The sequence below is a fragment of the Diuraphis noxia genome, unplaced genomic scaffold (genome assembly GCF_037042655.1).
Source record: "Diuraphis noxia isolate RWA-SAM2 unplaced genomic scaffold, SU_Dnox_SAM2 contig0004, whole genome shotgun sequence".
Taxonomy (NCBI): Eukaryota; Metazoa; Arthropoda; class Insecta; order Hemiptera; family Aphididae; genus Diuraphis; species Diuraphis noxia.
Window position 1 is genome coordinate 25,551,967 of NW_028301714.1, and position 25,940 is coordinate 25,577,906.

The 25,940-nt window shown below is 30.2% G+C and overlaps 2 protein-coding genes across 2 annotated transcripts in view; one reads left to right on the forward strand and one right to left on the reverse strand.

Annotated features, from left to right (window-relative positions):
• LOC107173971 (zwei Ig domain protein zig-8-like) overlaps nt 1–25,940 on the reverse strand; it is a 483,155-nt gene that overhangs the window by 380,181 nt on the left and 77,034 nt on the right. The gene's annotated exons all lie outside the window — the stretch shown is intronic.
• On the forward strand, nt 8,959–11,037 carry LOC149055886 (uncharacterized). The gene has a single exon (XM_089226583.1). It carries the CDS (start codon nt 9,184–9,186, stop codon nt 10,993–10,995), a length of 1,812 nt encoding a protein of 603 aa, XP_089082709.1. The 5' UTR covers nt 8,959–9,183; the 3' UTR covers nt 10,996–11,037.

Sequence of the window (25,940 nt, forward strand, 5' to 3'; positions counted from 1 at the left end):
TATGTCCAAGAACGAAAACGTATAAGACAGTCGTGAATTAAATTCACTGAGCCATAGATTTTCCGCAGTCCAAATTAAATTCCTCCGAAAGTTGTATCGCATCTCTCACCTCCTTGAAGTTTGTAAGATCTGTTAGCCAACGATCCATAGCTCTGCTTCCGTATTATTATTACCAGCACAAGCATGATTGCCATATCCTGCACTGTGATATATCACTGGTAAGAGTTTTTTTTTTTTAAATTTACTTTGGACGACTGGTCAGATGAGATGGACTGTAGAAAATGACGAGCAAGAAATACCTGTCTCCAGTAAGAAACGCAATCAGAACAATATTAATGGTCAAAAATTATATAGTTGTGTGTAATGACTGAATCGCAAATTGACATTATACCATTTGATTGCGAGCAGTCGATTGGTGCGGAAAATTAAACTTTTAAACATACAACTTGCGATTTTCGCGGCATTTTGCGATATTGTTAAACTAACGAACACCCAAATTTTTCATAATCTTTGATTGTGTTGTCATTGTTCACAAAGTTGCAACTAATATTAAAATCTGACGATGATGAAAATATAAAAATTGACGACAGCGTTAATAAATTTGAAACTAAAAGAGTAGATATTGTAGGTAATAAAACATAACATAGTATTGTATTTCGAACGAACGGTGAAACTCGTGTGGGTCAGACAATATGAGATATTTAAAACCGTAGTCTGTTCACTGAACGTTATGAATCATTGGAGCATAGATTAATATACTACCATCCGATTCGATGAAATATCTTATGCTGGAGATGGAAGAAAACCTACAGAATTGCTCTGGGAAATTAATACGTAAACACGATTTTATGCTGCAAACACGATAAGAGAAATAAAAGTACAGCCATCGCCTAATCCGAAGGGGATCAAAACTTTATAACCAGGATGCAAAACGGGATCTAACTGAACAAATACATTCGGGAATAGCGTCTCCCAGAGTTCTAGATAGCCCACATCGAAAGCAATCTCTCCAAACAATTCGACCGAATACTATTATTACTATTGTACAACAGATATTTGGTAGGTGCTCGCGTTTCCAAACACCGTACGTAGGTACTCTAGAGTCTAGAGTAGCCGTGAGATTATATTATTTCATGAGAGGTACGTGCGACGTGATTTTTTTCCCCGAGAGACATCCGAGTGTTTATGTACATCGATATCTATTGGTAGTATTATAATAACGAGTCGTACGTTTTTATTACCAACACATTTAAATGATATTATTTTGTTATTGTAGAATGGGTTTGGATGAGTAATTTTGGTTCACATTTAGTCATTTTTTCAGTATCATGAAAAAAAAAACGAATAAAGTAAACTACGATTAGACAACCTTTTTATTCGTAGTGTTGTGCATCCACTAACCTCAGTTGTCTGGTTCAATCACGCATTTGTCTACACCAAAATTCAACCAAAATATATTATAAAAAAAAAATTCACTATGTTTCTAACGATACATTATTTTATTGTTTAGATAATCGATTGGTCTCAATCGTTTTATTGAATTTTGATTTCCAACGTGACAATTAAAATAATATTGAAATCAAACGAAGAGAGTGAGCAGAGGTAACAAGCGTTTCTATGATGTTTTAGAAAACATTTTAAATTGTTTACTACTTGTTATTTCATATAGTTTTAATTCATATATTATGTTAAATTTAATAGGTAGTCAAATTTAATTTATACAACGTACATAAAACACATTTAAAAATAAACCTGTACATAACACAACCCCTTGAAAAATGTGATAAAAAATGTTTTATTTATATTATCGATTATATATATATATTTTTTGGTACATTTGTTAAACACTTTCCGAGAGAATTCAAATGCTATCGTTTACATTTTGACTTATATATATATATATATATATGCTATGTTCCATAAAAATAGAACAACGCTATGATAATATAATACCGGCGTGGTAAACGTATTCTTGTCGTTTTCTTCTTAAACGACGTCAGGCATTTAGTTTCGAAATTAGGATGCCGTAGAATGATTTACGGGCCAGCAGACATGTCGAGATAGGTACTTCACCGGAGACCATAGAAAAAATAAATAATATCAGGACAATTTGCCTGTCCTCGTTTTCAATACGCATATATACACGTATACTTATATGGTTCAGCATAATATAACACCGTGGAAGGTCCACCCGTATCCGAGACATCATTCTAACACCGATCGATTAGCCTCAACCCCCAGTGATAAAAACGTCACTAAAATAAGAATACATAAATCATAAATTATTATTTCATTGCCAATCGTGGCGCCGACTTTAATCACGGCCCATAGTTTTGCACGGTTCTGCAGTTACGGGTTTTCTAACAGTTGTATTTTATACGTACGACGATTCTAGAAAATTACGATAAACAAACGCATTCTCAGTTTTTATATTTTATTTTCCTATAAAATACTAATTTACAACTATACGAAAATAGTTGTAATAATATTAAACTGCAACAGTTCAATGGACTGTTCTATAAACAATTATTATTTGCAGTTCATTAACTCGTTAACTGTATCATCTATAATAAATGTCTAATATTTTATACAGCTATTACATTAACGAAATATATTAGTGGTACATTATTATTAAGATACAATCAAGTTTTTTGAAAATAAATACATTAAAATATAATTACGTAGGTATTTACGTATTCGTTTAATTTCGTCTTTCTTTTTTTAATCTGATACAGTTTCCATTCAAACTAAAACAGATTAAACAATTTTATTATTCTGACATATTGGCTTTTTTGCTTTAGTTAAAAAAACTAATGTATAATACTATATGCAATATTTAATAGAAGTAATTTTTACATTACTTCAAAAATATATAATTTTGTCTTTCAGCGTGTTTAATAATCGTTATATTTTGTGTTGTTATTATTATTAATGTTGATAAAAAAACTAATGTATAGTTGGATTTATTGTTGAGATTTAAAACGAACTTACAACAAAAATTAATTTGCTCATGACATTGTAAATGAAACGTAATAAAAAAATGTGTTATTGTTTAAATTCTTACACGGGCAACCAAACAAAAGTCAAATCATTCCTGACTCCTGTCCTATTGAAATATGAAAACAAAGCCATTTATTATTTTATTATTATAAAGAAAATAACTGATGCATTTTTTCAAAAGATCCTAGACGTTCGAATATTGAACGTTTTTTAATTAAAATATTAATTCTGCACAAAATAATTTTCACACAATATTATCTATTTTTATATCCATATTATGATTATTCGTTATCATAAAAATTATTTTTAATATTTTAAATACGTACGTAATAGATTATGAGGCGACCTCCGAACGCGGGTGACGTTGAGGAAATCCTGTGTGGTCCCCTGTCACATGACTTGCCAGAAGACGCCCAAGCCCGAAGAAGAATTATTAAACAGTTCGAAACTAATCGCCTGGAGTTCATTTGCATGGTCGAGACGATTCTGTCGACCAAGGAAAAGGATGAACGCGAGGAAGAGGCCTTGCGAAGGGCATAGGGGAACGTGCGACCACGGTGATGGAGAACGAAACATCCAGAGTGGTGGACTCCGGTCGGCTCGCCAATCGGATGACAGGCACGCGAATTCAAGGGCGGCGGACTCCGGTCAGCCCGAGAAGAACAGGAAGAAGTCAAGTAAAACTTGTAATGTAATTAATATTTGATAATGTCAATAAACGATGGCGGCGCCGCGGAAGCAATGCGAAAACAGATCCCGCGGCGTCGTCGGTTGAAACGGAAAAAAAAAAAAATACGTACGTAATATTATAATATACACAAGGGAAGGGTTGGGTATTCAAACCTCCAATAAGTATTTTTTACTAAATCTATAAATATGTAAAAACTATAATCTTCAATTTTAAAAATAATTTTTTTTTACTATACTATGCATATAAAATATAAATTATCATTTAATATAACCCCTCCCATCGGATGTATCGGTGTATGACACAGCAAATAGGGAACAATTAGAAAATAAGTTAACTTTATTTTATTTATTTTTAAAATATTAAAGTATATTGTTATACTTTTATATTGTACGGGCAGGTGACAATTTGGATTTAGCTGAGTGTATAATACGTGTAAATATTGAGAAGAGGGGACTGCATTACTATTTATTTCCCACCAATGCAGCATCGTTTATTTTTTTGAAATCAACTAATTCAATTAAAAATCAACAAACTACAATAATTAAGTTCAAACAATAACATTAGCTACTGATAGCAATTTTTATTAATTTATTAAATAAAATAACTGCATACCAGCCAAGTTTGGCGTATATATATATATGTCTTCCTATAAGCTTCCAGAAGCTCGCTACTATCAATTTTCACTCAAGGCTTCTAATTATTCTCTTTTCAAAAACTTTCTTTTTCCTTCCATCAGCTTCACCGTTAGGATGTCGTACGCTATAAATATGAAACACGCTGTCAACTGATGTATTACTTCAATTATTATACTATTCTCAGTGTTATTGATCGTGAGCTTCTCCCCTGATAGTCTGCCTATGAAGGCGATTTCATTAAAATTGATCCTTTCTCACTGTCGCACTTTTGTGGCTGCCTTTTGCACGTCCTAGTACTTGAAGTTAAGAATCACATGATTCGTTGTCGTCGTGCAAATAAAAGCAGTACAAACACTCTGAGATCCTAGCTCAATGTCCATTACAGTCATTTAGACATGAAAGATTGGAAACAACTGTTCCCTATGATGGTGCGTGTCATTAAGAAAAAACAGTTGTATCGTGGTAAATTTTTTAGCCCGTAATTTATAAAGTTTAAACAGTTTTATTTTAACGGCCAATTTCTAACTATTACTCTTTAATAATTTCGGACATCTGTTTGTTATTCCAATTTTCATTTGTTTAGCTGTGTCTTTGTCTAGCCTCACCACTATCTGTTATCATTTATTGGTGAGCAGAAAAGAAGAGAAGATTGTCAGTGAGTGACAATTGATAACCTCATCTGATACAGTTATGCATACCTACTATAATTTATCCTGTTTTACTGGATATCGATAATTGCAGTAGATATGCCAGATGTTACAACAAAGATGGATAGGCCACAATACAAATTAATGTCTATATTATACTCGATTTGGGGCTTTGGACGTATCGGATCATCTAATGAGAAAGACATGCTATAAGTTACCTACTTCATGTTATTAGTAATATTTCAGTGCAAATGAATATGGACATAGTGGTGTTTATGAAAGGCTTCATCTACCACCAATATTTCAGAAAAAAATTCAAATTAAATTAATATTATCAAACTAAATTTGTGAAATAATGTAATCGTGCCAATAAATGTGTTTTTTCAGCTTAATTAATTCATCATTACATAATATGCACACTTGTTACATGTGACTTTTGGTCACCCTGCTAATCGTTTCCAATAACCGTGGGAAGAAACTTTTAGTGATTTTATACGACTCGTGCTTTATAACCAAACGACCAACTGTACGACATAATAATTACTCTAGAATAACTATTTAAGAATATTTTTCTTTAATTTATCTAATTATTACTACGTTACATATTTTTATTCTGATTACGCGAGGTTAATTTATTATCATCACTCACCCCCAATAGTAAATATCAAAATAACATACATATATTAAATACGCGTGGTGTGCAGTCAATATTTCCCATGTTGTGGATTAGGACACTGCAGACGTATACACTACAATGTTAAGCGCAGATTAAGTGATCTAAATTCAACGGAGAGGAAAAAATAAAATAAAAATGATACAAGTCAAACGATAATAATTGTCGTAATTATGTTTCCGTTTTAATTTGGAACAAAATAAAAACGCATTTTTGAATGAATTAATATTAAGAAAATGTAATATACGTGTCACGTGTAACGATCATTATTTGAAATTTTGAACCAAAACTTAAGCATATTAATCAATTATTTATCATGCACTAAATAATATAATCAAAACCAGTTTGTATTAGGAAAAAAATTTAAATTATTTTTAATATGCACTTAATAATAATTTATGTACAAAAGCTTTTAAAATATTAAAAACTGTACTTATGGAGCGATATAACTATTAACTACCTATGTAACATAATAAGTAATTCGATTGTTGATATTTATAGTTATTTTAAAATATTATATTTTACTAAAAGTATTGCAAATAATATACTCTAAAAGTATTACTAAAATATATTTATACGTATATACACATATTATATATATAAAATGCTGCACGACTTAGGGTAAAAATTATTACTACGACTTTTCTCTGCCTAATCCATCCCTATTATATAATATTGTCATTATGTTTGCGTATAGTATATTTCGTACCATTACACAGACATACAGTACAATATTGATTCAAATCTCTTCCAGACTGAATCCTATGTACACATAAAATATATACATATATGAGCATTATACTGCTGATAAAGTTTGAACATGGCTCATTGGTTCCACTTAGATGGTGCCCTTTTTAACAAAAAATGAACATCGTCTATGAAATTGGATTTGTCCAAGAACCAAGGTTATATACATCATTGATCGACATTTGAGAATAAAAAAAAAACTATTTTCGAAAAGACCGCACTTACTGCAGAAGAATATTTTGAAATTTGAGGACCAAACCAAGTTTATCCTCCAAACACTCGACGCAAGGTGTACTATTTTAAAATAACAATTAGATAAGGACATACTAATTAGATCAAAATGAATTAAACACGAAACCGGTATGTGATTAAGTTTTTAATCATTATTTTAAACTATACATCACTTAAAAATAGCTTGTACACACGAATACGATTTTAAAATCGTAAATTCAGAAAGTCATTAACTCGTATGAGTATTATACACATTAAGCATTAAAAATATTTATGTTAATATATTTAAATATTTTCGAACATTAAAAACAATTTTTTTTAAACTAAAAATAATATTATATCATTATTCCATTGTTTGTACTCCGGAATAAGGTCGTATGGCAGATAATTCGAGAACTTTCACGTGCACTGTAACAAAAAAGTTTTCCTAAACTATAATTTATTATATCACTCTGCCATACCTACTTAAATCTAGTTTTGATACGTCACGCTGTGAGAACAATCTTAAAAAAACACAAATTTGCACTAGGATCGTAAAATATTATTTATTTTTTTTGTAAAAAATAGAAATTCAGAAATTAAAAGAGAAAACTGAATACAAACTGTAAAAAACCAAAACACAAAATCCGATTTTTTTCAACGCAAAGAATTTTCAACATTTCACGTATATTATATTATAGCCCCCCTGATCTCTGTTTCAAATTGTATATCTTTATTTTGAAACTTTGTGCTATAATTATAGTGATTCTCATGTTAAAGTTACCATACAACCTAAATTCTTGTCTTTTGTTGTAAAAATAATAAAAAATTAAATATTTTATCAACATCATTATGCCTCCATTATTTTTATTCTTATCATCGACCTCACTAGTCGGCTAAACATTTCAAGAAAATTTGTGTTTTTTCAGCAAGTCATAAACATTCTTAGATAAAATAAATTCACCGTATTTCTTCTAATTTATTTTCAATTTCCTTATTTTTCTACTTGTAAGATATACCATCATTCACATTTCTAGTATACAATACTTTAAATATTCCACTAATTAAAATTCCCATTTCTCTCAACTTGCATCCCGCCGTGGTTCTCAGATCTATGATTGCATTAACTCATTAAGTCTTTGCTCTCTCAACGATGGTAGTCCTACACATGTGGGTCGCCCCAACTCATCTAACTCAGCAATTGACTTATCTTTTTGTTCCCCTGATATAATCTGGTATCTATCTTGGAAAGTCCTCAATGATCCTCACGGTAGCGATCATATCCCCATTATCATAACAGCTAATTTTAACAGAATCACCGATCCTGTACCATCTTGTTCCGATTTGGATTCCTCACCTCCAATCTACTTACCCTTTAACTTCAATAAAGCCAACTGGTCATCGTATTCTCTTCAAATTCATAATTCTATCTCTTCATTGACAAATTCTTCCTCTCCAGTTTTTTCCTATTCTACCTTCACTAGTATTATAAGCAACTCCGCCGATTCTACAATTCCTAAGAAAAGATTAAATACCAATCCTTATCCACCCTCCCCTCCCTGGTGGAATTCTGACTGTACCGAAGCTGTCAAAAACAGAACCCTTTTTTTTAGAAACTTTCGTCGCTCGGGCTCCATGTCTGACTTTATTAATTACCGAAACGCTTGTGCCCAAACCACCAGACTATTAAAAAATGAAAAGAGGAAAAAATGGAAAAAATTTTGTTCAAATCTAAATCCATCTTTCCCCATACTTCACCTTTGGTCAACAGCTAAGCGCTATAAAAACTGTATCAACCCTGTCAGACCTCCAGATAATGACGATTGGTTCGACTCTTTTTGTTTTAAAGTCGCTCCGTGCTATGTCCCTTCTATATCAGAGGTTTGCCCTTCTGATCACTCTCTATACTCTCCTCCTCATGTTCTCACTAATATTTTTACTATGTCAGAATTAAATTTAGCCATATCTTCACGGAAATCTACTGCGTCCGGTCTTGACAACATATCACCTATTATGCTAAAACACCTCCCTTCAAATGCTCTGGTTTACCTTTTATCTATTATGAATAACATTCTATCATCTAATCAGGTTCCTCCTTCATGGACATCTTATCGAGTCATCCCTATCCCCAAACCTAATTCTAATGTTTCTTTTCGTCCAATTGCTCTCTCTTCCTCTCTTTGCAAAGTTTTCGAATATATGCTGAAAACAAGACTTGATTGGTGGCTAGAATCCAACTCTGTTTTACCTGCAAATTTGTTTGCGTTTAGGAAGGGCTTGGGTACCATGGAATGCCTCTCGACTTTCATTGGTCACATTTACCATGCTTTTAATAATAAGGAATTCCTTGTCGCCACATTTGTTGACATCCGCGGCGCCTTCGATTCCGTGAACATTCCTACCCTCATTACCTATCTTCTCTCATTAAATGTCCCCCCTAAGTTCTGTAATATTCTGTCTGCTCTCTTCAATTTCAGAAATCTTGTTTTCTTCTCTCCCTTTGGATCGTCAAATACTCGATCCACTTTCACTGGCCTTCCACAAGGTAGCTGCCTTAGTCCAATCCTGTTCAATGTATATATGAGTATTGTTGAAAAGCATCTTTCCCAGTCTGGTCATGAATGTCTTATATACGCTGATGATTTAGTAATATTCTCTTCTAATAAACATCTTAACCTTGCTATTGATAACCTCAACTCTGCCCTGAAGGATCTGAATGATATCCTAATCAAAGTGTCTTTTGATGTTGCCCCTGAAAAATGCAAATCAATCATTTTCACTCGTCGTAGATATTTAAACAACCTTAATACACACCTCAACAATTATGTTATCCCTTTTGTTCCCAGTATTACCTATCTTGGCATCACTCTCGACCCCAAATTGCGCTGGATTCCACATATTTCAACTCTCACGGCGTTTGTTTCTCGATGGTCCAACTTCCTCCGATCAGTAACTGGTACTTGGTGGGGCTCTCACCCTTCAAGTCTATTATCTATATATTTGTCTATTATACGCTCCAAACTTGATTACGGATGCTTTCTTTTCGGATCGGCTTCCTTTTCTAATTGGAAAAAAATCAATAAACTCCAAGCCTCATGCATCAGAACCATTATGGGTTACATCAGTTCTACACCTTGCCCTGCTATGGAAGTTGAATCTACCTGCCCACCATTTAATATCAGATGCCGCTGGCTTGCCGGCAAATTTCTCTTGAAATCATTATCCTATAGCGATCACCGTATCTTTGACACTTATTACTCACTGTACCTTAATTGGCGATATGTTCCTAAATCTATGCCCGTATTATCAGTTATAGCACATTCTATCTCAAATTTCCATCAATATATTATTAATTCAACTAAACTCCCTCTTTACGAGCAATCCTACGACTCTCTTATCTTTTCCCCTCAGATTCATTCTGATAATAAATTTTTTGATCTATCCTCCAATGATTTTAAATTCATGTCTTCTTCCTCGGTCAATGCAGCCGTTTTGAATTATCTTAATGAACGCTTCCTTAACTTCATCGCGGTTTATACTGACGGATCAGTCTCCCCTCTCTCCGCTGGATATGCGTTTTATATTCCTGATCTACAACTCTCTTTTAGCAATAACCTTCCCCCTACGTCTTCTTCCTTTACAGCTGAGTGCTATGCCATCACCGAAGCCTTAATACTTATCCAAAATTTCCCCCCCAATAATTACTTAATTGTATCAGATTCCATGTCGTGCCTCCAAGCCTTAAATTCAAACCCATTTAACTCTCATCTGTCTCCACTTATTCTTCGCATCAAGTCTCTTATTTTTACATTAAATCAAATTAACTATAACATCCACTTTCTTTGGGTTCCTAGTCATACAGGCATATATGGTAATGAAGTTGCAGACCACCTGGCTAAATCTTCATCCAATCTCATCTTTCCTTCCTTTTATCAACTCCCCCATTCTGACTTCACACCTCTTATAAAACTATACTCTAATAATATTTGGTTCTCTCTCTGGAACAATCTACCTGCTGATTTCGCCTCAAGTTACAGAAATATTACACCAAATATCCTTAAAAAAACCTGGTTCAATAACCTACACTTACATAGACCATATATAGTACAATTTAATAGGCTACGCATAGGGCATCACCTTCTACCCAGCCACTCCTTTAAACTTGGCCTTAATGATTCTCCGTTCTGTACTCTTCACCTGAATGAATGCATTTGTGACTTATCCCATATTCTACTTGACTGCCCTGCCCTACAACTCAAACGCATTATTTTAGTTAATGAACTTAAGACTCTTGATATCCCCTTAAATATCCACTCCATACTTAATACAAAATCTACTACCGCCATTAAATTAATAATTACCTTTATATTGGATGCTGGCTTTATTATTTAATATGTATTATAATGTTTAATGTATAATGTGTTTTATGTATCATCTCTGTAATAGTCGAGCTGTCATAGTTGTATACTAATAGCTAATAAAAAAAAAAAAAAAAAAAAAAAAAAAAAAAAAAAAATTCCCATTATTGTAGAATTATTTTCGCTCTTATTTTAATTTATAATATTGTTTTTATGATGATCACAGATTATATAAAACCAGAATACTTGTACATTTATTAAATAACTTAAACCTACTTCAATTAAAATGGATCACATAATATGAGGAATTATTTGTTGTATAACACTTTTATTTTAATTATTGTATCAAATAATGTGTGCTAAATATCAGTGATGTGATTATAATAATTTTAAAAGGGCACCACACGTTGAATTATAAAATAAATAAATAAATAATCAATAATTTCTCATAAAAACTGTTTTTTTTTTCTTCTATTTTTAATGATTTAGTTTTCAAGTAGGTTTTAATATGTTTATATTTTTTAGAATTACATGGATTGAATATGAAGTGCATCTGGTTTTGTAATATGTGCTATTAACGTTAATATTTTATGAACATTTTTTAAAAACTATTACTATCTCTCTATCCAACATTAATAACTCTCGTGTTGCTTAATATCGAAATACGTTGAATATACTATAGGTACTACGCCGAGCTAAATGCAACAAAATAACAAACTTTCATATTTGTTTATGACGATCGTAAGGGTAAGATCTTAAAATGCTAACAACAATATGTATATTTGGAATTTGGTTTTTGTGGATCCAGAAACTCAATCGGCTTAATGTATTTGGTGAACGATTAGAATAGCTGATATTGGGTTCTAAGGTGGCTGGGGAGATGAATTTCTAGATTTCGATTCGAGCAGTAAACACAATTATGCAGTGAGAGAATAATAACCGTAATCGTATACAATAATATAATACCGACCACCGTGACGGAAATAATGGTCGTTGTAATAATATCAAGAAATTCTTAAACGATCCTTTTATCCAGAGTCCACCAACAAATTAAACCGAATGCCATTGCAGTGCCAGAGCGCTCGTAGTTGTGTTTGCGAGGCACGTATTTTAAAAATCGACCAGGTCGGTGACAATAATATAATTATCTCACTGTACTGTTTATTCACGTTGTTGTGGTTCGGTCCAGACATCGTTCAATTGTATTTACTATTAATAATTTATATGGGATACGCGAAACATTAACGCCGTTTTATTGTCGCAGCGACTATATACCATAGTTGACGTAGTGCATTTTACAGAAGGCGCTTCGCCGCCGCCACCAAATATTTTATTTTTATATTCTTCGGACAGCGAAATAGTTCTTTTTATTATATTCTCTTGATAAACATCGTTTTGTAAGCAATTTTGTTTTTCATCAAACTCTGGACATCATGGACATTGATGGACATTAAGTTTTGTGACAAAATATTACGAGGTCCTATAAAAAAGGTGCTCATTCAACAAATATTTGTATTTCATAATTTAGTAGAAAACCCGATAAAGCCATCATATAAAAAATATACACAACTTTTAGTAAATTAAATAACTGTGAAAAATCGATTTGACAGTACTTTAAATCAGAACTATAAGTATTCTAATACTTCAATACTCTACTGAAAATTTAAATAAAATGAAACATTTTATTTTCGAAATGGCATCGCCACAATTAATACTAGACTCCAGGAATTAACATTATTGGCTTTTGAAGATCAAATAAGTTCTAGAAGCTAAATGAATACACATGTACAATTTTAGGTAACCATATTTTTGCTAATCACATAAATAACAAGTTTTAGACTTTTTTGTATATAATTTTTTATGGATGCCAGAATTTTCTTTTTGTTATTTAAATTGTTACATATTTTCATTCATGACCTTTATTACCATGAAAATACACAAACAACACAAGCTATTAACCATAGTTTGTGAAATAATTTTTAGTGCTAGTACAGAAAAAATATAACACGTTAAGGGGTATTATAATATGACATTGTATAGCGTATAATTATAGAGTAATTTAAATATATCGAACATGCATGAAATATGCGACGCGGTACGCATTAAGAAATTACTAAAGTACAAGACGATATCAACCCATCTAGAATTTCCTTAACTGAACACATTGCCATTCCGTCCTAAGCGAGAGAATATCGAAGTTAATTTAAGGTTTTAATTTAATCCTCGATATCTCTCTCAAAACCAGCCAAAGTATTTGAGGCAAACAAATGCTTTTTTATTTATAAAAAATTTGGTGGGTATAACCTAAAGATTAAAACATGCGAAGTCGATTGCAAGAATCCCGATAAAAAAAAATTAATAATAATAATAAAACAAAACCAGTACATCAGTATATAATGTAGTTTTACAGTTCGATTTTGCATCAATTTGGCATGAACAGATATTCATGGCGAACCTTTAAATCTAATTTTCCAATCGTAATTCAGTACATGATGCACTGGCACTTTATTTCAGGTTTTCAATATTATTTTAAGTTTAAAATATATACCTCAGGCGCAAATTCCGCTGACACCAAGGATAGTTGTATTCATGTCCGTCAAAGTCTATAAACGATATCGTAAAACGATTGAGCGCTTTAGTTTACCGTTCTCTATACGTAATGCATAATATCCCATTTAATGTACCTGCACGTGAGAAATGTAAGAAAAGAGATAGGTTTTGCGACAGGTGGGCAGTATGGTAAGCATAATAAAAATAGTGAAAGAAAGGTGGAGTAGTATATAAAGAGAGAGAGAGGGGGGTGGGGAGGGAGATAAAGATAAGTGCGAGGGAAGAAGGAAAGGGGAAATGTGGAAAGGGGGGGGGAGAGAGAGGATTGCAAATACTGAAGTGTTATGCATATTTAATGAATTCCGGCATAAAATTCCTCACAGGTATATAAGCGTTCGTCTAATGGAAAGGTTTCTGGTTCTAACATACATTATGTGAAACTTGATACAAAAGTAATGAGATAAGGAGTGTACCAGAAGTTTTCATTTTTCGTTTATAGTAATTTTATGTATAATAATCCGAGTATCTATATTTATTTTTGACCTGTTAATATAATCATCAAAAGTATTATTCGATTATTATCAATATTTTGATCACATGAAGTGAACGGAAATTATTAAAAGCAATTATTGCATGATTAATGCAAACGTTAATAATTTAAAACTTACGGTATGGGATACTGAGAAACATTTATTTTCTATTGTGCTAATTAATTGTTTTTCTCAACATTTAATAGGAAAAACATTGAAGACCAATATAATGGAGAAAAAATTTACTTATATAAAATTAAAGAAAAAAAAATTAATAAATATAATATAATACAAGCTACAAATGTTTTTACGTGAGTATTATAATAGATTCTGCATGTTTTCGTTTTTCTACAAAACTAGAGAGAAACGTTTTCAAATGTATTACTCAAAGCTAAACTTTGCGGTATTTTATTTTACATACAACGCGAGTGATTGATTTTAATAATAATGATGAACAAGTGAAATTAAATTACTCGACGTAATGTCTTGTGATGTATACCTGCTGAGTTATACTTTATTCTGAGATTGAAGTAGTGGAGAATATATTTATATATTTTATGAAATAAATTTTTTTTTTCATTCATATTGTATACCTATGGTATTTATCCTTTCTTTTACACATAACAATTTGATAAAAGATATTCAGTATTTAAGATTTATTCTGTAAAAATAAAATGATTTATTTCCTATTTAGCTAGTTTAATTAATTGTGGGTTTTAATTTCAACAGGACGGTTGTTTATGACACGTTTAAAAATATCAAAAAAAAACTGAAAAACGATCGAAAAAAAAAAATATTAAATATTAATCAGTGGAGTTCTTTATCAAATTACTTTTTTACTAATTTTTGTGGTCAAGTACCGACTAAATTACTACAATATTATCATGTCATGACTTGTTCTAACGTTCAAAAAATTAATTCTGATCAGATGTCTCTAAGATGAGAACCATTTTGCGACATTTATTTGAATCGTGGTCGGATGTGTGATCATTACCGTTACGTTAAAATAATAGGATTTGTTTTGAACTTGAACTCGCGTGGCATTATATTTTGTATAGTAATAATAATAATAATAATAACGATAGTTTATAATAGCCGTCCGACAAGCAAACTTATACCGTAGTGGTACCAAATTACTGTGCTTGTAAAACGCACAAGTGTAGTGAAATTGCATACTCATGTCGCCGCTTCATACGTGCACACTGCACGCATATCATACGCGCAAATCTCCCTCGTTGTTATAGTCGCAGAAAGATATTATTATTATTAATATTACTATTATTATGACACTCTTGTAACAATTCTTAATCGTGGTTGTCATTTGGAAAATTCAACGCGCCCTCGGTTTAAGCGAAATGAAAACAATTAAACCGAAAAGTTTTGATGAAATCGTTTGCACCATGATTTTATTATTATTTTATCGTTATTGTCACGTTTAAACTGTCAGGGGCATTACACGTGTGTGTTGTGGCAGCTGTACATAATTGTGAATTATGATCCATGTACAGTAGTTATATCTTATATGAAGTCTAGCGACGATTCACATATTATATGCATCGGAGTGTACTGTTACGACGTAGTATTTTGCTATCACCGGATGTTAATAGTGATTCAAAATTCAAATCCATGTATAACGTGTTCCGAGGGCCAAGTCCAAATCAATTATTTTAATGATGATAAATCCGAGAAAGCAACAAAATGTACGCGTTTTACGTCTATATTTTATGCGTAACTCTGTTGACTAGTGCTGTGAGTCATAGGTACACTCATACTATAGATTCTGGAGACGAAATAATTTTTTTTTTTTTTAATCTGTAATGTTATTGAAACGCAATTATATGTGAGGCTGAGAGAAACAAAAACCATGACGTAAATAAACAATAATAACAATAACGCAAGCTCCGCGCTTTACAGCTATAGCTCCACTCGCGTTTGGCAAAGATCTGCGTCATATACAATACACTGCTGTTTACTCGTTCGGTAAATACTATAGTAATATATCAAATTAAAAGAATTGAAAGCTAGGGATAAAAATAAATATTCATTAAAACCGTATATGTTGTATCAACAACTGCTGCAGCCTCTTAGAACCAATGACCCTATACATATATATATATATATATATATATATATATATAACTAATGAGACTCGTTGTCGTCGTTGTTAACACAGACGCCAAGGGTGAGACGAAAGACTAAACATCGTAATTTCGCATTGGCAGACGTGACTAAACGAGACGACAAACCTCTTGACATGCGTCTCACTCTGTTTTTATATCTCTCTCTCCCGTCACAATAATGCCTGCACCTTGACTACTAAACTACGAAGGCACATTGTCTAAAATAACACTGTTTCATGTATTTATACATAACTATTTACAATACGGTTTATTTGGTACATGGTACGATAAAACACTCGAGAAATTACCATTAACTGAATACCAATCCCCTTTACATCTCTTTTTGCCTCATATCTCTATTCTCTAGTTTCGCTTAAAATTTTAATTAGAATTACGCATGCGAGATTAGTATTATTTGATACTATATTACACTTAAACGGATATTTGTTGAGCGTGAATGTTTCAAAACAATTTTGTGGTCCTGTAGCTATATCATGGGTTATTCAATCTTTTTTTAATTTTAAGCATTCCTTTAGTAAAATAAATTATATTGATATTTACGACTAACAATATGGCACGACACAAGACTAAACACCTCACATACCAAATAGAAAATTTCTACGTACCTATACTTAGAAAATGTACATACTCTTGTATGATTGTGAATCATTTTTACAGACATATAGTGGAGGAGAATGAAAATGAAGGACAATGTTCGTGTCCCGTTCTCTTTTAACGATCGTTGGTGCAAAAACGAACAAACAAAAAATATCGTTAATTGTTGAATACAGTTAAACCATGGCATAAAATATAAATCTACAGATTGTAAGGATATCCATGCACGCAACGGTAATTCTGGGCATAAAAAAAACAATTGCGCGTAAAAATATAATATCCTGAAAAACAGGTCATTCGATGATTGTAAACCACGAAATGCCAGCTGAATTTATTGTGTGAAGACGAAGATGTATAAAAACGCTAGTATTGTCCCTATAATTAAAAATACATTTTACTTGAACGTATATCAGTTGTTGATGATCAATATTTAATTATATAATATACATTATCAAATTGTAGATTGATATACAAAATAACATGGTTTTTTATTTTTTATTTTATAATATAAATATATTTACAATCTGTAACATAATAAAACAAAATAACGTGATAAATTTATTTTTCTCAATTTTTATTTTTTGTTAACTAAAATCGCAAGTAGGTTTAGTTAAATAATATTAGTCATTGGGTGTAGCATTTTTGTAGTTAATTCAAGAATATCTTAAACTATACTTATAAATTTAACACAAATTAGATCCTTTCCGTTGAAAAAAATTGGAACTAAATATATTTTATTCGATGCATAGTAAGTATGATATACTATGTATATTCAATCATATATGGACTATAATAATGTATCAACCACATGCTTAAAAAATAAAAATTTTCATTTAAAAGTAAAATAAAGTGGCCAACAACAGAATTTGTTACATAAAAATACAATACAATATTATATATTGTATATTGTAGTATAATATACGGTTATCATTATAATAATCTTATCATTATTTGTTATACGATGCTAATATTTCGGTGTACTATGACGAATAATAATTACTGTCTACGCAAATAAACTCGATTATCAATGATACAAAGAAGAAAGGTTCTATCTCCAACTATTTTGTGCCGATCATCCGATAATATGTTAAACTAATTATGAAAAATTAATTTAGATACTTATCATACAACAATAATTTTATAGAGGAATTGAAAGCGTTTGTGACCATTTGAAGTAGTGTCAAATTCGTTCAAAGCATTTCAAAATAAATCTGTGGAAAAATATTCTCGAGTATAAGTTATAGATCGGCAGATCGCCATGATGAATTAACAAATTACATTATATTATTATCGAGCCGAAAAACATGGTGGATTCTGTTTATACATATAGCCATCTGTTGGCGTCTATTATAATGTTATTATAAGTCTGTGACTTTTTTCATTCTACACTTTCGAGAAGAAATCTAATTATTTTGTGATAGTATCACAAGTCATAAACAAATTCAAAAGAAATTTCATCGGAAAATAAAATTAATTCCCTACAAATGTTCTTTCAAACTCAATAGTTCCAATGTATTCTAACGACAAAATTCAATCCAATTTCTCGAGAGATATCCTAAGGACTAATAATGCAATACATTTTTATTTTAAATTATTATTATTCTTTTTTAATTAATACTTGTACTACTGTAATACTTGTAACTATCTAGGTGTACTGTAGTACAAATCATAATTGATACTTATTCATTATACCTTTCGAAAGGATTATAAGACACCACTTATATGTGCGTACAAAGAAGTTTTGTTAATCGGTTAATCGATTTATTTGAAAAAAAGGTTTAAAAAAAAACAACAAAACCTATTAGAAGAGTAGTATTGCGATAATAATTTTTAACAAACGTAATCTGGAAATGTATGCATAACTGTAATGTTGTAATGTATTAATAAATTAAGCCAAATCGATATAAAATCATAAAAAATACTAAATCTTTTTTTAGTAAGTAATTTAAATTATAATACATTTTCGTGTTAAATTTATTAAACGTGTCATTAATCATAAGTCACTACTATATGTTTTATATTAACCTTTGGATTTAGTTGTATATCTATTATTAAATACTATTAAATGCTTATAAAATACAATGTTTTTTAATTCAATAATTTATAGTAATACGTGCTGTATATAAATTATAAAATATTTGATTATACTGATTATATTTAAAGAAAATTATATACGAAAAATATTTTATGTAGGTACCTACCTTATTTTCAGTTTATTCATGCCTAATCATATTTAATGCAAACATGCACACATCTATCATCTAAATTCATTGAAACACAATTTCATTTTGATATCGTCATAAAAATACACAATTTAATTTTTTATAACTTACTCATTTTTATTGATAGTATGAATATTATATTATGTACGCATTGTAACAGATAATTCACGCTGATTTATAGTTAATATATTCTTACCTGAAACAAAAATATAGTTATCAAATACATTAGTGCGCATGAACTTTTTTTAGTATAGGTACATTATAATATTATATAAATTTCACAATATTAACTATTAACTACTTTGACATTGTTTTAGGAAATCATTATTATATTTTATTTACACCAATATTATGCCAATAAGTCTGACTAAAATGTCGTATACAAAATTAACATTACATATTATTCACTTATTTTTTTTAAATATTATGTTAGCATATTATCTGTTGAAGTAAAAATAAATTCATTAATGATTTATTAAAATAATTAAAAATATCAAAATGAAAATATATTATTCAACCTTGTGGCATATAGCTATTCTAGTCTTAATATAACATAAATCTGAAACTTGTTTATTTAAACAACCAAATTTTACTCTCATTTTAAATTATTAAAGTAAATATGCAATACAAATTTAAAAACCCTGGAATAAAACAAACATATTCTTCGTATACTTAGTTGTTATTTTGAATAATACATTACTCGAAATTCAATGTAGAGCTGAATGGTTTTATTTATACATTTGAATCATAGATAAATATATAAATTTGAGAAAAGCGAGTGAATTTATTTAGACTGCTGTAAAATTTGTATGTTGTACAAATTTAATTTTGTGTAAGAGCCTTTGAGCAAAATGACAAATTAAAAAAAAAAGAGCCGAAAAAATATTTCACTGAAATATAGATTATAATGAAATCACAATTTACACTAAATATTGATCATAATTTAGTTCTAGGTTTTGATTTGTTTTCATACATTTACAAAATAACTATACATATTTAATATAAAATATTGATATACATATATTATAATTATTTATTTTAATAGTGTGTATTCCTTAATTTAAAATAAATTTTATTAAAAGAAAAAAATATTATATAATTACTTCTAAACAGTACGGATCGTAATAAATTTATCGCAGATTCAACAAAACTATAAGATATAAAACCCATATTATTTAGGTATAGGAAAATTGTATTATTTAATTTATTTTAATCTATCTTTTTATATTATTAATAAATAATTCAATGCAATAATTTCCGATAAGCTGATAAGCTGATCAATATATTTTTCATTTATTATTACATTTACAGTGAAAACTGTCTAAAATGGACCTTGAAAAAAACGAAAAACTATCCAATGTATTATATATCATATATATGTTTCTAATATTTAAAATGATTTATGTATACAGTATAATACCTATGTTTGACTCGATTTAACTGACTCAAGATTCAGTATTAGACCAAATTCCCGTCGGTCACTTTAATTATTCAGAATGCTATTATCCTAATATACTAAACTTACATAACTATTTAAAGGACCAGCGACAATGACTTTAAATGAATTAAAGTTTAGTATATATTGCCCATTTATTGTACTGAGTTCGAAAATCGCTTAAAAATGATATTTATTAGTGAGATACATCAGCAAATACGACTTTATCAAAAATGGGATACAAAATGAGAGTTATTTAGTACCGAAGTTTTTATTGCAAATTTATTGTAAAATCCTTACGAACTATTGAATATAAGAGCTTAAAAAACTATTTATTTGCAAGTACATATTATGCGAGGTGACCAAAATTAAGTCGCCTTAGTATATTATGATCAGATCGAAATTGTAAACGAACCTATTTCTGAAAATGTCTATGGTATACTATTACGTTTTTTTTTTTTTTTTTTGACGGACATTCAGACCAACATAACTGTTAGTAATTTAATATTACTCATAGATTATGAACTTGCGTCCAAATTATCGATTAATTAATATTAATAATATTTATCCAGATATTGACCATCTACTTGGAAAATATAGTAATTGGCTAAAAAGAATTACATACAAATATTATAAAACATAGAAATCTGCTGCTTCGGCAGTAAATATATAGATGAAGTCATTCCCGATCCGATTAAGTATATGAATTCACTCGACCCTTCGGTACTGTCTTCACATGAACTAACATTAGAAATTGGCGTTCCAATAATGCTATTTTGGATTCTTAAGCCACCTCGGCTTTACGACGAACCAAGACTACAAATCATGGGTCTTATTATACATTATATCATAGAAGCAATTATTCTGACTGTACCTGAGCTAGTTAAATAGCATTAGGTAATTCCACTAATAACTAAGATCACTATAGATTTACCATTTCAATTTGGGAGGTTTCAATTTCCTATCAAATCGTGTTTAGTTATGAAAATAAATACATCCCAGGGCCAAACGTTCAAAGTAAGTTACGTAGTTCTCCGAATCAAGTCTACTCTAGCGATCGATTGTCCACAACACTTTCACTGAACGGTCAAGCTACAGATAAAATAAAGATCATCACATAAAAATACCTGTTATGTCGAAAACAATGAAGTTTTTAAAGATAATTAAAACTAGAATTATTTAAAACAGACCGATCGACGCCGGATAATACAGCAAGTATATATATATATGTGTAGGATTATAGGAACACATGAATTATAAGATAATGTTAAAATACAATTTGGAACAATATATTCTTATATTCAGTGAGGATTTGCAGTGTCTTTGAATTATATTTTATCCGTAGCTCAGGAGCTTCAGGAATGATAAATCAAATTCTATCTTTCAGTTTATATACAGTGAAACCTCTCAATAGTGGACCCTTCCCAATAGTGGACACTTCTAAATTCCCCGGCAAAAATGTATGCGCATAATAGGAGTTATAACCTCTTAGTAGTGGACACTCCTAATAGTGGACGCGGACACAATAAACTGGTACCAAATTAAAAATTACCTCTCATAAATGGACACAATACATGTACATTTCGAAAACGTTTAATAAAAATACAATATTTATCTGTTATATATTCGTTCATATTTTATCTTATCTTAATGGTTTTCCTATTCAAAAAATTACTAATGGTTCGGTTAGGTATCAATGGTAGCCAATTTACAAATTCATTTTGAAGAGCAGAAAAATTTACACAAAAAAAAATTACAGATTTTTTTAATTTTACATAATCATTAAACATTTTTATAAGCATTTTTATACTACATAATTTTTTAATACATACATACATACATTAAATATACATACATAAACATACATATTTATATTATAATATTCATACATAATAAATAATAAATTAATATTCCAATGTATATGTTCATATACAGTGTATATATAACCTGCAATTTCCTATAGTGTCTCCCTATAGTGGACATTTAGTAATTTTTTGCAAATGTCCACTAAGTAGAAGTTTTCTCAATAGTGGACAACTCTCTATAATGGACAATTTTTAATTCCCCGTGGCTGTCCACTATATAGAGGTTTCACTGTATTTTATTAATACTCTGATGACCTGATGTTGTCTCCTTAAACTATTAAATTTAACATTATGTATTTATTTAGGGTTAAGTTAGTAAGTTGTTACGAATTCCTATTAATTTATAAATATATATGGTCCATGTATACATTAAATACTAAATACTAAATTTAATATAGTATTTTTATATAACTATGTTAAAGGATTACATATACGACATAAATAACAAGTTTTTTTTTATCATTTTTTTAATAATAATTATTTGAAATTTTAATAATAAGTTGGCAACGTCGCATCCATTTTCACGCGCAATTGTATGCCCAAAAAGGTAAAACGCGCGAAATCGTACTTCACCGGCTACGCTGTATCTAACAGCAATTTTAAGTTTTGAATTTTAGCACATAATGAATACATATGGGTTATAAATTGGACAGGTACCAAATAGGTACGAGTATCATTAATTTTCACATTTTTTTTTTAAAATAAAATACCTAATTAGATTTATTCTCAAATCATTACTTGTGATCAAATAACGTAAATACGAGTAGTTGCTTAAGAGATGAAATAAGATAATTACATCAACGTTTATTTATAATACATATTATGTAAGGACATATTGTATATTGTTTGTATAACTTCCTATATTTTAAATATTTTTGTGGAATAGTGAGATAGAGAAAAGAAAATCAACCAGAATGAATGAAGTAAGTAAAATAAATAAAAATAACCGTAGAATTAAAACTATTTTTTGTGTCACGAACCTAAAATCTTACCAATTAATACAAGTCCTTGCTACGAGATTGTTCATTTTCCAAAAAATCCCAGGTATTACTTAAAAGCATAAAAGCAATCCAAATTCACCTCAGAGTGTATTTGCATATAAAAACATACACACACCTGCTCATTAGCTCACGCTGTATAATTAAATTTAAAATAAAAATACGGACTTGCACCATATATAGGTAGCAAACATAATGAACGAAAAAGTCAAACTGACGGCATTTTAATCATTGTGGTGTTGTCTATTATATGAATATCACGTACGGTATAACGAATGGAAAACCACGTGGTTACCATACTTACTTCTTTTAGATACTATTTTAACTATTAGACAGTTTAAATGTTTAGACATGTAGAGGGTAATCGTTTTGAAATCTTATGGCACAAACGACGTGTCACTGTCAAGACAGAAAAAAAGCATTGAAGCACGGTGTTATAATATATAATATTATATACATATATACCTATATAATTTATATATTGGTCAAAGTAACTTTTTTTAATCAAGTGAACGGTAAAGTTTCCACTACTTCCGACGACTATAAAGTGACAAAGGATTTATTAAAACCGCCATCTCGTCATTATGACTTTCCATTAGGGTCGTCAAAACCCACGAGACAGTTTCTTCGAAATCACTGCAATGCTCCGTCGACAACTTTCAGTGCCTACCCTCCTCCGTACTTATACGTCTATCAAAACGGTTACACGCACACACACACATGGACATCATTTTTTTATCATCACTTGGGAAAAACGGTATTTCAATAACTATAGATTTTGAAATCGACGGAGGAACACATTCGCACAACACACGAACATAAAAAATGTCTCCCAAATTTCAATCAGCGTTAGTTTATACACTTGATACGCTTGGATATATTATAGTAAACTCATACGATAACTTTTTTTTCTGTTTTATATATATATATCATAACATATTTTTGATCTGCACCACGACCAACGCTATTCAAACATCCAATATATTGGGAATATGGATCGATGAACGACTGAAAAAATTGTTTAATTATTTACTCATCCACTCTTCCATCAGATGGCAAGATTCTCCCATTCAAAATTAAGTCCACGATGAACGATCCAAAGTCGTAATATTTGATCGAAGATTTAAAACAATATTTTCACCACACGTTTTCGTTATGTTTTTTATGTCACGAACACAAGACAATAATATTGTAAGTTCATAACGATAACATTAATATAACGTTTTTAATATTATAGGTATACCTAATATTATGCCACCAATTAATATTCATAATTTTTTTTTTTCAGTATCGCTAAAGACATAACTCATTCAATAAAATTCTTATGAAATTCTTTAAATAAATCATGATAACTATTGTTTCTTCTTTGTTTGTAGGCATATTATGCATTTATGACTTCATGAGCATAATAATTGAATAGGTAAAATCTTCGAAGTTAAGAACAAACATTGAATTATAATATTTAGGTACCTAAAAACACATAATATGACATTTAAGACTAGATATTAACTGTTACTTAATATATAGAGATAATAACAGCATACGTATAAGTACCTAAGTAATATATTTGTTTTTAGTTGTCAAAATGAATAAAATTATATTAATCTAGTTTTTTTCCGAGCCATATGCATATTTATTATTATATAGATATTATTTATCCTTCCAAATATTAATATAGATCATGACTAATGGCATTATTGTATAGCTGTTATCGACTAATAATTACAAACTATTATAGTAATAATATTCTTGGGTTGTCGCACAAGCATACTGGTATTATACCGATACCCTAAATAATTTATTATAATCAATGATATTTTAATTCTAATACTACTAACACATTATACACTAGAACTAGGTCCATTAGAAAATATTACAAGGTCTTAACAACAACGATTTATATCATAAGGACCACTTATAATCATCATAATTGAAAACAGTTTTTCGTAAACACGTCGCTGACAGAGATGAACTACACATTGCAGCTTCTAAAAACCAATAACTGTTCAATATCTCAACAGATGAAACGTTAATAATTTATATACACAGTAAGTTTGAATAATAGATTGTGTGTGTTATACATACACTTGTTAACATTGAACTGTTCCTTGGATCAACTTGGTATTTTTTTCCTTCGTAAAATCTATAAAATCATCACAATTACTCCTCAGGACAAAAGTAATTCCATCTCAATGATAAATGGCGTGTACACGTGCATTGGAATATAATGTACCCTTTTTTTTTAATCAATTATCTCAATAACGGTTTTGATATTGTATCACATAATTGGTTTAATATCTAAAACCACGAACACAATAACGCTTCTGGATGGTACCAAATTAATAGAATTGTGCGGATTATATAAATGAATAAAAAAAAGAAAATCAAAACGAATACGTGTCGGAGATCGTTGTCGGAAATGTTTTTTACCTTACCCACCCAGTCACGATTGCAATTAGCCGTATACACTATGGAAAGTGCTTGGGTTTTTATGCGTATCATAATACTATTCGCTGGCCACCATAAAAGCCCCGGGCTGATATTATTTGATATTCACAACGAATCTTGCAACCACTCACACAGCCCGCCGTTACACTATTACAGCATAGTTAACTAGTTAAGAATCTCCCGAAACTGTATACCT